The 15,449-nt window shown below is 47.7% G+C and overlaps 1 protein-coding gene across 1 annotated transcript in view; it reads right to left on the bottom strand.

Annotated features, from left to right (window-relative positions):
- The window catches only part of LOC8032153 (fatty acid synthase-like), a 191,872-nt gene that overhangs the window by 47,010 nt on the left and 129,413 nt on the right, over nt 1-15,449 (bottom strand). The window contains exons 18-21 of the mRNA XM_040206051.2: nt 5,670-5,873; nt 4,673-5,002; nt 1,871-1,990; nt 1,395-1,720 (exon numbers count right to left, since the gene is read on the bottom strand). Coding sequence (XP_040061985.2) covers nt 1,395-1,720; nt 1,871-1,990; nt 4,673-5,002; nt 5,670-5,873 — 980 coding nt within the window. The remainder of the gene's footprint in view (nt 1-1,394; nt 1,721-1,870; nt 1,991-4,672; nt 5,003-5,669; nt 5,874-15,449) is intronic.

Here is a 15,449-nt window from a genome sequence, read left to right as displayed (position 1 = left end):
TGATCATTGTAACCAGTGACCATCACCGACTTGTTATGCCTAATTCACTTGGTCCGATTCTGCTTCCGATTTTCAGTATCGACGTCGACCATCTCAACTACGGTTCACGCTTATGCAGCCCGAGCGGCGTCGCGACTGAAAATTGCGAGCGAAATCTCATCGTGCGAATCAAGCATTAGCGTACATATTGCGGCGTCCACGCGGAATGAATCGCTGCATGTCACATTATTCACGCGAAGTTTTGCGGTGTAACGAGCCTCGGTAATTTCGCTGACGCCGCTCAAGATAGTCAGACATCGCCAAGAGGACGTAGAATCAACAATTCGAACGCGAAAAAGGGCAGGGGGACTCACACCGACGCCGACAACATCGCATTTCAATGGTTTGTTTATGGGCGACGGCGAGCTTCTTGCCCACACCCCAACTGCGCATGCGCGGCGCCGGTGGCGTCCGGTAGAGGCGCTTCGGTTTGTTTGTAAACATGAGTTGGTGGCAGGTTCACACACTAAAATTTGCTTGCAGCCTAGTGCACTGTGCGCTATTGTGCTGTCTAAAGGTCGGTTCACACACTTACACTACTTACTACCGAGTGCATTACCACCCCTCGTGATCTCTTAGTACGAGAATAAAACCTAGAAGTGGAGAGGGTGCATCTCAAACCACGGGGAGCGTTTGCAATTCAATGGCGGACGCCTCCGGCGGAGATTGATCTCAACTGCGCATGCGCCGTGGTTTCGAGTGGCAATAAGGAAAGCGAGTGGAAAGGCAGAGACGCTCGCAGATGACCGACTCTTCTGTCACCTCCTCGCAGCTTGTATTGCAAATATAAATCACATGACCCCGATCCAGCAGTTGGAACCTCTCTGCAATGTAGGCTTTCTAACGACGAGAGAGCGCAGTGGTGCCATCTGTCGGCTAGCCGTGGAACACACGCGATTGCCATATATTTCCCCTTTTTTTGCTACACATCATTCTTTCACTATTGTTCAAAGGGCAATCGGGCAGCGTTGTAAACAACCGTTTCACGTACATAGTGTATGTACATTTGAGTTCGCAAATGCTGTGTAACCTTCGCTCTAGTAAAACCTAGCTCCAGGGCTACCTCATAGATGGCGCCAGCGTGTCCTGTCGTAGGATATGGCGAGAGGTCATCATGCACTCGGTCGCAAGCAGTCACAAATTTGACTGCTTGCTACCGAGTGCGAAAAGACACTCGCTGCAGGGAGGACAGCAGAATTACCCGCAGAAAGGCCTCAAGTATGTTGCAAGTATCTTTGCTTCATACTTATGCTTACAAGGTACCTGAAGACAGTCTTTGGGCGACGTTTTACGAGGAAGAAAGCGCTGCTGTAACACTGGCCAGAACGATGTGGCGAGTGGCGTGGGGCACTCACCTCGAGCACCACCTTGCCCATGTGCGTGCCGGAGGCCATGAAGCGGAAGGCCTCCTCGACGCGGTCCCGGGCAAAGCGGACAGCGTCCAGGGGCCGCACGGCGCCCGAGGCGACGCCCTCGCGCACCAGCTGGGCCACACGGCGCTTGTCCGCCGACACTCGGGGGTCGTCCCCGAACAGGGCGTTGAGCAACACCGCCATGACCACGGTGTTGTTCTGAGACAGGTCGAACTTGCCGACCTCCAGGAAGCGGCCGTGGGTGGCCAGGCAGCGCACGCTCGACAGCAGCTTCTCCTCGGCCAGTGAGTTCAGCACCAGGTCCACCCCTGGGCGTGCACGAGAGCGTCCTTAGCTTACTTCCACAAGCTCACGAAGCTAGCCGTTTCTTTCGCACCGTCTTTTCGTCCGGTAAACGCGGTAATCGGGAGGGCCGTTGAGGCCCGAGGTCTCGGGGCAAACACAAAACGCCGACTCACCCCTGCCCTCGGTCTCGCGGAGGATGTGCTCTATGAAGGACAGGTCCCAAGAGTCTGCAAAGTTGCGGTCCTGCAGTTGTGGGAAGCGCCGCTTCAGGAACTCCCGCTTCTCCTGATAATCTGCAGGCGACGCCGAGCGGACAGCGTGAGCAGTATGGATGCCAGGGATCGGCACTTCTATTATCCCCACAGGTTTTGTTTTCGTACCCCCTCCGGTGCTTAGGCATTAAAGGGCTCGTAGTATGTACCACATTTCTTGGGCTTTAGTAAGTGAAAAACATTAGTGAAAGAACTGAGTGTGTAGGCGATCTGGTGATAATTAATCATAATGTAACACCCGAGACTGGTGGAAAAAAGAAATAAACTTTGGTCGAAGAAATAAACAACAACAAACAAATTACATCATTTTTTTTATGAGGGAGCCGATTTGGTTTTTATCTTCAGTATACAAGATTGGTGTGCTTCTGTATTGCCGTCTGCCCTGAATTTTTTTAGTGGATTTTGTTTTGAATTGTAAAATAAACTGTCGTTAAGTCATAGCCATTGTAAAAAAAGTTGTACAGTTTAGATGAATGGGTGTACTGGTATCAATGCCTTGATGTTAGAAGGTCATTCGGTTGTTGTGTCCAGTAAAAGTGTATCCGTCAAGAAGTCGGTGACATCAGCACCGGGTGTACATAACGAGGGAAAAAGATGAATGATTTTAGCTGCATTTGAGACGTTCTCCTACTGTTGTCTTTTTCTTCAACTAAAGTTTCTTCATTTTTCGGCACCCCAGTCTCAGGTGCTATATTATGGCCAATAGACTATACACCTTTAAAAGTTAATTTTATGCAGTACAGAGTATCTACAGGAAGAGTATACAAGGTTTCTTTTTCTGGATTGCTTATTACAATAAGACGTGAGATAGGTATTTAGTTGATGTCTGGGTATGTTAATGGTGATTTATGTACAATACAAGCTTTTTGTTTTTGAAAGCTAATGCAAAAGGCAATTGCCAAGATGTGCTTTGCTTAAGATTTTTTTACACGTAGACTGGGCACCAGGTAAAGACTATTCAAGCAAAATGTTTTCTTTCAACCGAGATTTGCTTTTTGAGACTACACCAGTGCACGGCTCCGATATCGTGCCGCCGCGGTGGCGACGCTGTGCAGACGCAGATACTTCACTTCATTCGAATCTGGTTTCTGCACACGTGCAGTGCCCACACTTGGCGTAGACAAACGTGGAATCGTGTGTAAAACGCCCTTCGATCCAGTATACCGGGCGTGGACTATAGGGTGAGTGGTACAGTAAATGGTTCGTAGTCTCCTCGAAATAAATTCGACAAAATTAAAATACAGGCAGCCCGCTTAGGTCATAGATTTAAGATGATATTCTAAAGGTACCTTTTTTTCTGGCCGCTTTAGAATGGCGGGGAATAGACGTGGACATTGGTGGTCCTAGTAGATGGTCTCGACGGGTCCGTCTAGCGGGCAAAACACCCTCCGTAAGGTCTCAATCCAAGTCTTTTCTAGCTTACTTCGCAGAAAAGCGCCAGCGTCGTGCAATGCTTAGAAATAGATCGAGTTCACAAACAATCGAAGAACTTCGACTCGTCGCAGCAAAGTGAAGACGCCCAACTTATCATCCGTATTCTTTCACACGAGGGAGAAATCCCGGAGATTTCTCCCCGGCACGCGCATCCCACGACGAAAACGTCAGGCTTTGCGATGTGCAAAAGCCTCGCGTTTTCATCTTGTGATCCGCGCGTGCCGGGGAGAAACCCCCGGGATTTCTCCCACGTGTGAATACCCCTTTAAGGGGTATCCACACGAAGGAGAACTCCGCGGACGGATGTCGTGACGTCAACATCCCGGGAAACTCCGTCCCCGGCTCCGCCGCGTGCACTTGCGAAGCTTTCGTGCTTTCAGCACAAAGCCTCCGCGCCTCCGCCATGGAAAAGAACGCGCCGCGAGGCGTCAAAAAGGGATGACGTATGTCTCACGTGATGCGCGATCCGCGGAGAAACGTGGCGGATTTCTCCTTCGTGTGGATCCCCCTTTAAGGGGTATCCACACGAAGGAGAACTCCGCGGACGGATGTCGTGACGTCAACATCCCTCGAAACTCCGTCCCCGGCTCCGCCGCGTGCACTCGCGGAGCTTTCGTGCTGTCAGCACAAAACCTCCGCGCCTCCGCCACAGAGGAGAACGCGCCGCGAGGCGTCAAAAAGGGATGACGTATGTCTCACGTGATGCACGATCCGCGGAGGAAAAGGGCGGATTTCTCCTTCGTGTGGATACCCCTTTAGGGGCTAGCCTTGTCCGTATGTCCGTCCGCCGTCGGGTGCACGTGTTGCTGCTCGTGAGCTCACGCGCTCACGTGCTTACGAGCACGTGAGCACGTGCTCCCCTGCTCCCGTGCTTGTGTAGGGCAAAAAAAAAAAAAAAAGAACGACCGCATCTTCACGTGGTGAATGATGTTGATTGGAGCGAAGCTCTAGTGGTGCTTGTCTGCGGAGACGCTGAGCCGCAGCATGCCGAGCCTTTCGTTCGTTTTCATCGAGAATGTGTGGTATGGAACGTGGTTATATACGCATTTGAGCATCTGACCGCAGCGTGACATGGATGAAAGCGAACGAAAGGCTCGGCATGCAGCGGCTGAGCGTCAACGCAGACAAGCGCCACCAGAGCTTCGCCCCAATCAACATCATTCACCACGTGGAGATGCGGTTGTTTTTTCTGCTCTTCCTTTGGTCTCATTATCCTCGTTATGTCTTAAGACCTCCCCGGGGCGTTGAAGTAAGGAGGGTCCCACCCACCGACGGTGGTGAAGACGGTGCAGCCCATGGAGAGGGCGATGGCGATGGCGGCCTGGCCGACGCCCTCGCTGCCTGAGTGCACCAGCAGGGCCTCCCCGGGACGCATGGCGCCCCGCACCAGCAGGGCGTAGTAGGCCGTCGAGTAGGCGACGGGCACCGTCGCCGCCTCTTCCAGGCTCCAGTCCGCCGGCACCTCCCACAGGAAGTCCGGGTCGGCCGCTACGGTGGTCGCCATGCCCCCGGCCGCCACCGAGCCCATCACCCGGCGCCCCGAGGGGTCCCGCCCGGAGAACTCCAGCCCCAACACGCAGTCCGACGACGCCAGGGCGCCTGCAACCCGAGATGCAATGAGCGACCCCTCTCATCAATTGGTAGAAGGACGGGAGAATGCGCAACTTGCAGAGCCCAGACAGCTGCTCTTTAACCTTTTGACTGTCGGTTTTTTCCCCAATAGGTGCTTTCCAGAGGTCGGGTTTTGCTATCCAAATAAGGGTCGGTGCGCAGGGTTTTCTGAATTCACTGGCGGTAGCATGTACGGTGCATTCGAGCTGTACGGGTTTAGAAGCATCGATTGAAAATATTGAAAGCAAAAAGTTCTCCTGTTTTGTTCTTCTGTTTCATTTTGGTGTATCCGGTTATGCAATATTCCGGCGATTTCGAATTTACAACCGGAGGTACTTTAGAGCTTCTCCGTGGGACAGTAAGCTCTCATCTTGCGAATCCAACTCTCAGAGCCGTTAAAAGCCTGAGTCAAAAAACCCGGCACTCCGCTTGCCACTCTTGCCGGAGCAGCAAACGCGTGAAATTCGCGAAATGACGAGCCTAAGAATATAGAGCCGTTAACGGTAACAACCTATTCCTCGGATGTCGATAGTGATCAAAGTTGCCGAACTGAATTTCGAAAAGGATCTTTTTATGTCCGTCACTGCGGGAGACAAACCTCTCCCTCTGAAGGACTAAAACCGATCTGTATCTTTGGTAAGCGACGTGCACCTACAGGGGAGGGCGTCAGGAGGCAGCTTGCCCGTGGCCAGCATGATGTCACGGAAGTTGAGGGGCGCGTAGTAGACGCTACAGAGCACCCGGTCGTCCGAGGCCGGCCGGTACCGCAGGGGACTCTCGTACCACTGCAGGCTCGACAGGTCACCCCGGGTCTGCACGTCGAGGTACGCCTGGTCCGTCCACAGCCGGGGGGCGCCACCTGCGGGCCGGGAGTACGCCGTTGAGACGGGGTCTACTCTCGATAGCGATAGTATTTATCACACTTAGTTCAAGGCGCGCTGGAGATGCAGGTGAGAGGGCGAAGGCATTGCACCCATACTGGAGAGTCTACATTACGGAGAGTTTTCAACTGCTCGATCGGGGTCACGTGGTTTACGGACCACCTTTGCGTTTCGAGCGGCCAGGCGGTGACAAGGGCGTCGATCAACGGCAAACGTTTCCACCTGCTTTCCTCATCGCCACGAGGCCATTACACTGTTAGGAAATTCCATCAATCTACATGGAAAAACCGAATAGAACATGTCCCGTTTTCTGGAAATGCACATAATGTGCTGTTTGCTTTCAAGAACGGGAACTGTACCATATGCATTGAAATGTGCTATTTAAGCAATAAGTATGAGCTTATCCGTATCAATAAAAAAAGCCTTACAAGATTACAGTTTATAGTCTGTTCAACTGGTATAAGCGAATTGAACGCGCCCAAAAGTGCCGGATATCCAGGAATTTTTATGGAACTCAATCAGACCGCGGAAGTACAGCGCCCGTGAGCCGAGTTACGCCGCGCGAAGGAAGACATCTCTCTCCCGCGCATGCGCAAGCCGCTGCCGGCCGGCGTGGGCCCGGGTAGAGCTGGTAGAGCACTATAGACGCTTTACACACGCGCCAGAATACAGCCGCCATTGCTGACCTTCTCTTGTTTTACCGAGATACCCAGCCACTGAAATTGGTGTGGACGAGCCTCCACAAAAGCCAATGCTGGGGAGAAAGACCGAATAAAATCTAAGATGGCAATAACCTGGCCTGCTATGGTAATAATGAAGTGAAGTGAACGTAATATGGGGAAACAAAAACTGAAGGTCAGTGATGGCGGTGCCCATGCACAGCTGCTACAAAGCGTCTATGTAGCTCCTTCGGAGCAGAGTAGCGCAATCTAGAACGCCGCCTCTCGGCGGCTAGCGGCGAATGCCCGGATGTTCCAACTGCGGTCAGAAATGCATGGAGAACGTGAGAAAATCGTTGTTTCTTCAGTGTTGTGGGAATATACGGAATCGCAATCGTTTTTGACATAATAATGGAACACTTTAGAATAATTCGCGCTAAGTTTTGTGCCCCGCAAGGACCTGACTTTTTTTAAAAAATTGCCTGAGCGGCATCATGCAGCAGACGACACGGCGACGTCACACCAGTCACGTGACCCGCTCCGGCCAACCCGAAAAGCCCATCTCCGCTGCGAGCAAAAATCGTCTGCTTCAAACGCCATTGCCTTGGAAATTGCCTTCTCAAAATTTACGCACGCATCCGATATTATTGAGAGTTTGATAAAGTGTTTATTGCTTTATTAACTTCACGACAGACTAGTTTTGAAAAGTGTAAACTCGCCGTTCATTTTTAATCAGCCGTGTTATGTCGATCTCCATGTATTCTCCCATAGGGCGGGCCGCCTCCTGGAACCCTGAGTGCCACGCGACTCGCGCCGAGCCGCTCTGTCGGCCATGTTGTCGGCAAAACACGGGCTTCAAAGGATTGCGCTACTCTGCTCCGTAGGAGCTGTATAGTGCTCTAGGCCCGGGGGCTGCGGAATGCTGCTACCCGTTCGGAAGGCGAGTTGGGCGTTGTTGTCGCGTCGTCAGCGGCGTTCTACGGTGCGTAGACGGCTTCGTTTTCCAAGGTACGTATACGCTAAGTTGTTCCTAACGCCAGTGTTAGTTTACTATCTCTATAGGTGTCGTATATTCCTAGTTCGGGATGCCCATCGTGCAGCGTCTCGTCTTCCCAGCCGCATAAAACTAGGCCTTTTATAGTTCCTGATCCGGGCCGACATACTGCCCGACCCTATTTAGTAGTTGGGTACTAGGAGAGCACGGTTTCCTCAATATTCCCGCATTATTATGCCAAGCCGCTGTCAACATGCGTGACTTTAGCGCGTCGAATTACACTAGATTCGCCGCTAACTTCAACCTCACATGGTTCAAAGTTCAGCGCTTGATCGGGGAGGGGGATGGGGCAATTGGAGAATGAGGGAAGATCGGGTTAGAAGACGTGAACATTGGTCATTTATGTTTTAAGGAACGAAGTATATTCCTAAGGTCGAAAGCGTAATATATTCTCAATACAGCGTTCGATAAAGGAGGCTTTTTTTTAACTTTTTTTTTTATGCGTCTGAAGGGCATAGCGGAGCACTGCGTTTCTCAGCTTCTCGACCGTGTGAGCGTTCTTGGCAGCTTTTCGAATATGCGGTCAAATAAAGGTGGCACCTGCTTGATGCAGAGAAATAATGCAGGCTTTTGCATCTTAGAAATAGCTACGCATTATCGTGCGATATTTTGAGTCGCCCAGTAAACTTATCCGCGCTGTGCCAGTAATCAATCATCGTCTTGCTAATGCTCGTGTGCGCGCCGCGGATGCTCCGTCACTCCAGGTGTTTTGTGGACTAAATTGATGGCATTTTTTCGGGACTGATATTTCCGAAATAACTCGGGCTACTGATAGACGAATATACTTCGAAATTACCCCGGTCGAGTCGAAACCTCTAATGTAATAGGTGGTATTCACTCGATGCCACATTGGAGCTCTCTGAGCGCTGCGCATGCTCAGAGTGAACTCCCGTTTATGGCCTGAGAAGGGCACCCTTTTTATGTAGAGTATTGCTACACGCACGACGTCGTGCAGCTCTACTGGAAGTTGCTGTACGCACGACGCGCGCTAACGTTCTTTTATTGGACGACTCGAATCCTGGCCATAGTGGCAGAGCTTTGCTCTGCCAATACAAATTACTGCAGAGCCCTCAAACAAATATTTTCGCCATCATGACCTAACCAACCTCGCAAATCACGAGCTTGCTCGTGAATATGCGACCAGACTCGCGCATTGTGCATGCAGCCTCGCACATTCATGAGCATGCTCGTGAATTGTAATTGGGTTTTGTGTGTCAAGTTCTCTTTTTTTAGAGGATGGGATTTGACTTGTTTTCATCGCGTATCAAGTTCATTCACCGCAACAGAGTGCGGTTTTGCGTTGTGAATTAAAGGAAGATACTATACATATCACCAGAATAAAGTGATAAAACTCATGGGTATACATGCTAACCGGAAGAAACTGAAAATCTCCCCAGATAAAAACTGAAAAGGTGTGCCATGTTTGAAAATAGTATAACTCCCAAAAGCCATAGGTATTAATGCTCTCAAACACAATTGCAATCATAAACGTTTGGTTCAGCGTTCCTTTATGTCTAAAAAGATCTACTTTTTTTCAGGCAGAAGCATCTTCAACTGCCACTGGATGGCACCAGGTGCTTCGAAGGCGTCAGCTTCCTCTCTGCAATGGAGCTGATGTACGCCACATACTGCTGTCTCAGCCTAAAGTACCCTGCTGAGCTGCCAGCAGCGTTGAAGTTGGCTTAGAGGTAACTATGAATGTGCCTTTCAGTTATGAAAATGTGCACTGTGAATTTACTTTGGAAAAATGTGTCGTATGGACAGTTCTAATTCCTTCAAGTGGTTGAATTGTGAAGTGGATATTGCATTTCGTGAAGAAATAAATAGGCGATTTATTTTTGTCTGGGAAGCAGCAATAACTGATAAGTAATTTTTGACAGCGTTAATGACATAAAAGGCCATTAGCAATAAATTATGTTCTTAATCTGTTATCGTGTCCTTGCCAACATCCTAAGCAGTTTGGCATACCTTTGAATGGTGGTGTGCTCCTCAACGTATTTCCGGCAAAGCCAATTGGGCTCAGAATTGGAGATTTCGAAGACTGTAGGCGACTTATTTTTCAAAAGATACTAATTTTCCCAAATCGCCTACAATTAAAAAAAAAAAAAAGAATAGGTCCCGCGAACGATTCTGGTAAAATGTAAAAACATTGGAATCTATATTGGGATCCCGCCGCATCGCGAAAATTAGAACCCGCGAATTATTCCAAATCTTCAACTTTTACCTCAATCGCGAAATATTGAGCCCGCGAAAAATAAGTCGTTTACAGTATAGGGTACAAGTCAAGAAGTTCAAACACTGTTTTCCTTTGGCAATGTGCGATGTTTCCGAAACTTGTAGGAACACACAAACTGTTATTACCTCATAAACGTGCTAACTTGTCGGTGGCCGAACGGTTAATGCTGAATGCAACAATTTTGTGCGCTACATCATAGATTGATGTAATCTTAGGAGGTAATACAGTCGCGTGTTCCTTTGCTGAGTACTGTACATATACAAGATTTTTTTTATTCTTACAGATTTGTTTAAAGAAAGCTATGAAAGCTACACTTATGCGGTTTGTGCGAGTGAGTTATACGCCCAGGACGACATTATGTGGGTGGCTAATCTTTGCAATAAGTCGGCTAATTAATTAAAATTGTTTAACTTTTTAATTAGTGAAAATAGACATATGGTTCCAATTAAAAACTTGCTAAGTGTTATCGAAAGCCATTAAATGAGTCATTTTCAGAAACACTTTAAGCGCGTGAGAAGTGTAGTAGTACAATAAAGTTACGACTTGTGGAGCACGAGGCTAGCGGTTGCGGTAAGGCGCCCGCGCGATTTTTCCGTCTCTTAGCTAGCCCCAGCCTTGTACCTGCTCCACGAGTAGTAACTTCAGCACACTGTTGCGCTTTTCACGCGCTCAAAGTCCTTCAAAAATTACTGATCTAGGGGATTTGAACGACGCTCAGCAAATATCTAATTGGAAACATACGACTACTTTCACTAATTAAAATATAATTAACGAATTTTAATTAATTAGCCGACTTATCGCGAAGATTATAGCCACCCCGGTAATGTCCCCCTGGGCGTATAACTCACTCGCACAAACCGCATAAGTGTAGCTTTCATGGCTTTTCTTTAAACAAACCTGTAAAGAAAAAAAAAACAAAAAAAAAAAACAGCATAGCAGACGCATAACGATTCCTCGAACGTATTGCAGTATTCCCATGTAAATATTAAGGGTTTCATTCAGCTTGGTCACACTGTCGTTGAGGCATTGCCAATTACATCAAGCAAAGTGTCTAACTTTGGACAGCAATTTGGAAAAAAATATGTTTTGTAGAGCAGAATATTAGCCTTAGGGTTTGTGTTTGTTTGGCACCTTCAACAGCAACCTGGAACATGTTGAACCATGTTTTTGTTGAAACTTTACACTAAGAAAGGCAAAGGTCTAATGTTAATGTGCTGATTTCTTGACACCCTTATTTACAATTCGCTTGGCAATTCGCAATTCGCTTTACAATTCGTTACTCACATTAATTGGATGTGCTGCGGGGAGGACTGCTTCTTTTTAAATCCTATTATTATGTTGCAATATAATGAAAGGATCAGTATGAATGTGGTACTCAGATATATTGTCATATAGAACCAATACTAGAACTTATGCATCCTACGGTACGTGCAACTTATATTTTAACCCGCCTTAGTATCACTCGGCTGAAAATGCATGGGCCCTTGTTCTGCAGCGGCACATAAATATACCTGTGACCGGGCTATGCTTATCAGTTAGAATAAGTAATATGAACCAAAAGACATGAATGTTCAGTGTTCTAATATTAACCACAATATTCTGCTTAAGCACTTCAGGCAAGCTTTTTTGTAATATTGCATTGACTGGTACTCTGAATTCCTTTTTTAACCGAAGTGTTGTTGTGTACAACGTTACTAGGCAGGCGAGCTGGTTAATATGACATTCTACAACCCGGGATGGAGGCTAGGAAGACATACGTCTCAATTGAGATGGATGTCTTTGTCCTCCTTTGTAGCCTCCGTCTCGGGTTGTAGAATGTCTTAGCGTTGTGTGCTCACGCAAGTTCCGAAATGTGCCCAGTTATTACTGAGAACTAATGCCAGTGGGGTGAAAATTTTTTTTTTTGTGCAATCAAAATTTGTTTTGATGCAAGGATCAGACTTGGAGGCTCATGGTGTGTGCACGGACTGTCCAGATTAAGGGCGTTTGTCTCGGCTTGAAAGTATATTTGTCAAGATTTAGAATTCGTTCAGATTGGATTACTAACCGATAGAGAAGTTAAAGAAGGAGTCAGGAACTCCTTAGCTTCTGTTAGACATCTTCCTCTAAATAATCCCGCCCATTATTTAAGTGCTCTTTCTTTCAGGCAACTTATGGCAATGAACCCACAGGAGGGGCCCCGGCAGTCTTGAAGAAAAGTTGCTCTGGTGCGTCTGAAGGCGCAGGGAGCCCTCCAAGAGGTCTCGAAGTTCCAAAAGAAGTGGAAAGAAATTCGGTGCTTGTTTAGATTCATTTTTTTTCTATTGTTAATATTACTATTTGTTGTCATAGGCCAAGATGGTTCTTTTCGAGGTGTAGCTTGTCAGCATAATTTTTTGTGACATTTTTCTTTAGTAGACTGCTCACTTTGATATCTTTTTTGATGGCTGAGCTGCCCCAAATATATTTGCGGCTTGAAATATTTTCTTATTGTGTATGTGTTCTAGTCATTTAAAAGAAAAATAAATGCAAATATTTTTGAAGCAGCAAACTGTTCAGTCTTCTTCGCAATTTGTCCGTTGCTATGCTTTGGAACCAAAACGACCATGCGTGAAATTAGTTTCATAAGGATGTTTACAAATGTTTATATTCCTTTATCCCCGTCCCTACATGTACAATGATCTCTAAACTTGACGTAGCATGAGAGCACTTTCTCATAGCATTCCTGGCTGTTCTATTAAGTATATATGTCACAGATTCATTGTTCTGTTTTTCAGGTTTGTGCTCGCATTAGATAGGACAGTTCAAATTTTCCATACAAGTTTGGGGAACATTTTTGCATTGCAGGTAATTTTATGTTGCAAAGACTTGCATCAAGTTGCGCCTGCAAACTGTCAGGACATCCCTGTTTTGCATGTCACATATCAACTTTTTTAAGGAGAAGCTTGGCATGTGACATACAAAGCCCGGATGTACTCGTGAATAGCGGTAGTAGCATAAAATGGGGCGAGTACTATCACAAACAAGACTGAACTTTTTCCGTAAGTACAAGAAATGTAACCTGTGTCATTTTGGACGCATTGGAACTTGTGATGTACTTCGTAAAAATGGTACATGTTCTAGCATGGCTTGCAACCGAACATGTGCTGCTGTGTGGCATGATGGTACATTTCCTGTAGCATACACTACTTGTTCCGTGATGATGGTGTATGGAACTTATTGTGGCTGCCCATACAAGAACAATATGTCCCGTACTAAAGAAGTATGGAACATGTTCTGTAGTCCGGTAATACAGTACATGTTGTGGCAACAAGGTTAGCATGTATGTGTCCCATACTTTGACAGGAGTTTTTCTAACAGTGTAGGAGGCATTTGCCATCAAATCGAAAGCGCTCCCCATGGTTTGAGATGGACTTTCTCTTCAATTTAGGCTCTCTAGCCTATACACGACAAGTGCCCCTGGCAACCGGGTGGCACCTAGAGAAGTTACGGAAAAAACACATACGTGCGCCTGCATACACTAATATCCGGCCGACACAGGGTCCAAGGATGTCATGTCCGTCACGAGCTATCGTCTCTGTTAACTCGAGCCAGGGCGCGGAACACCAACCGTTCGACCGTTCGATGCCCGAGTCGCGCAAAACGCGCGACTCGGGCACCGAAACCAATTCCCGTGGAGTCGGCCCCTAATGCCGCCGTTCTTGTGGTAGAACTTTGCGCCCAAGTGCCGTCGTAACGAGCGACCTCGTCCCTTACCGAACGACGTCACTACGACGGTCTGTCGTCCGTTCGCGTCAAGTTACGTTTATTTACGCTGCGGCAGCCGATGGCTGTCTCGTCATTCTGTCGTGCGGGTCTGAAACGCGGCCGTTTGTATTTTAGAGCCTGCGCCCAGAGACGGTGCTGTCTCCCTCCGTCACTTCAGTCGGCGACGAGATCAGGACGGCAGGGACGAGCTTCACTTGCTACGCCTCCGGCGCGAGCTTCCTGCCCCCGACGACGCTTCAACATCTCGTGCACCTCGAGCGTGCGCATGCACGGCAGAGCCTACGGAAGGCACGGGACGAGTGCTGGAGGCCGGGTGTTCGAAAGACACGCCCCGCTGTTCTATCTCTGCCGGCGCCTACAGCTACTCGTACGAGCGTGAAAACGGAGGCCGTGTTCCAAATCTTCCTTGAAAGAATCCGAGCTACTCCGGCGGATCGTGTTACGTAACAACACAGACAGAGAAATGTGCGACGCTGTTAGGCTTTTGAACGCCAAGGCAAAGAACTGCGCAATGGGTTGAGATGGCGCAAATTTTGGAATGTGGTCAGAATGTGCGCACTGCGCTTTCGCGTCTCGGCAAAAACCGCCAGCTACGCTCGGCAAGAGCGACCCTGGACAATAGTGACAATGACCGAGTGACACATCACTCTCAGTAGCTTGTCTGGGGTCCGAACTCAATTACCACAAGCGAGATCTATTGATATTAAATGGAGGGCTAGTTGGTTAAACGTGATCTGAAAAAAGGCAAAGACTTAAGAAGAGAAGGGGACAGGACAGAGCGCTTACTTGCAAATTCGGTCCACTACCAGGACCAACCTCTAACAATGCTTCAATGTATTCATCAATGCATCGGGACCTGTCTTCTTCTGGTGCTTTGGCAGCTATGACATGAACAACAGACAACACATGAGCACCAACCCTTTCCCAAAGTTGTGCAAAACTTCGGACTGTTTTCTAGCGCTTTACTTATCTCTGCTGGAATTTTGCCGGCACGATATCCTAATAACAGACATGGTCCCAGGTACCGTGTTTTCTACTCAACGCGAGCCAGATGACGGAGTTACTTTGGGGATCATATATACAAATTAAAAAAAAAAAAACTTTACGCTCTCGGAACAGCGAGAGGATAGGCGAAGCTGTTACAATGTTGGGGAATGCTTTTCTTCCAGCAGAGATAAGTAAAGTGTTTGAAAATGGTCCCAAGTTTTGCAGACCTTCGAGAAAGGATTATGACACATATGTTGTCTCTTGTCTATGACATGGCTGCCAAAGCACCAGAAGAATACAGGTCCCGATGCATTGATGAATGTTTTGAAGCGTATTTAAAGGCTGGCCCTGGTAGTGAGCGGAAGTTACGAGTAAGCACGCTGTACTGTCTCCTTCTTCTCTTCCTAAACATCTGCGCTTTTTCACATCGAGCGAGATCTAATTTGGCTGTCGCGGAACGTGCAAAGATAGCATTCGTAGATAGTTTGTCCGCTAACACGAGCGAAGAATGCGGTTTGTCTGCTACGAAGCGCCATCCGCTGACGGAAATAAAACAAGAAAAACCCGTACGTCGTCTGCTAACAGACCAGCAGAAAAGATTATCTTCTGCCACTAACCGAAGGATGCTGCAAAGTAAGATTGAATGCAGAGTAGAATTGTAATCGTCTGCTATTTTACATTAAAGACCATTGACAACCCGCCCTTCGTTTGCAAGTCTCAAATTGTTCTGCTGCCGTACATAAGCTAACACCGAGTAGACAAGAAGTAATCGGAACCGTTTTTAGTGAACCCGAATACAGCAAAATATTGTCTATATTGAACACGAAAATAAAAAAAAAAATAATTAAAAAACAATTGCACGTCAAAAGTA

This window comes from Ixodes scapularis, unplaced genomic scaffold, assembly GCF_016920785.2.
Source record: "Ixodes scapularis isolate PalLabHiFi unplaced genomic scaffold, ASM1692078v2 PGA_scaffold6__148_contigs__length_123643588, whole genome shotgun sequence".
Classification (NCBI taxonomy): domain Eukaryota; kingdom Metazoa; phylum Arthropoda; class Arachnida; order Ixodida; family Ixodidae; genus Ixodes; species Ixodes scapularis.
The sequence above is the reverse complement of the archived record's forward strand: the minus strand, read 5'-3'. Positions and strand labels throughout refer to the sequence as shown.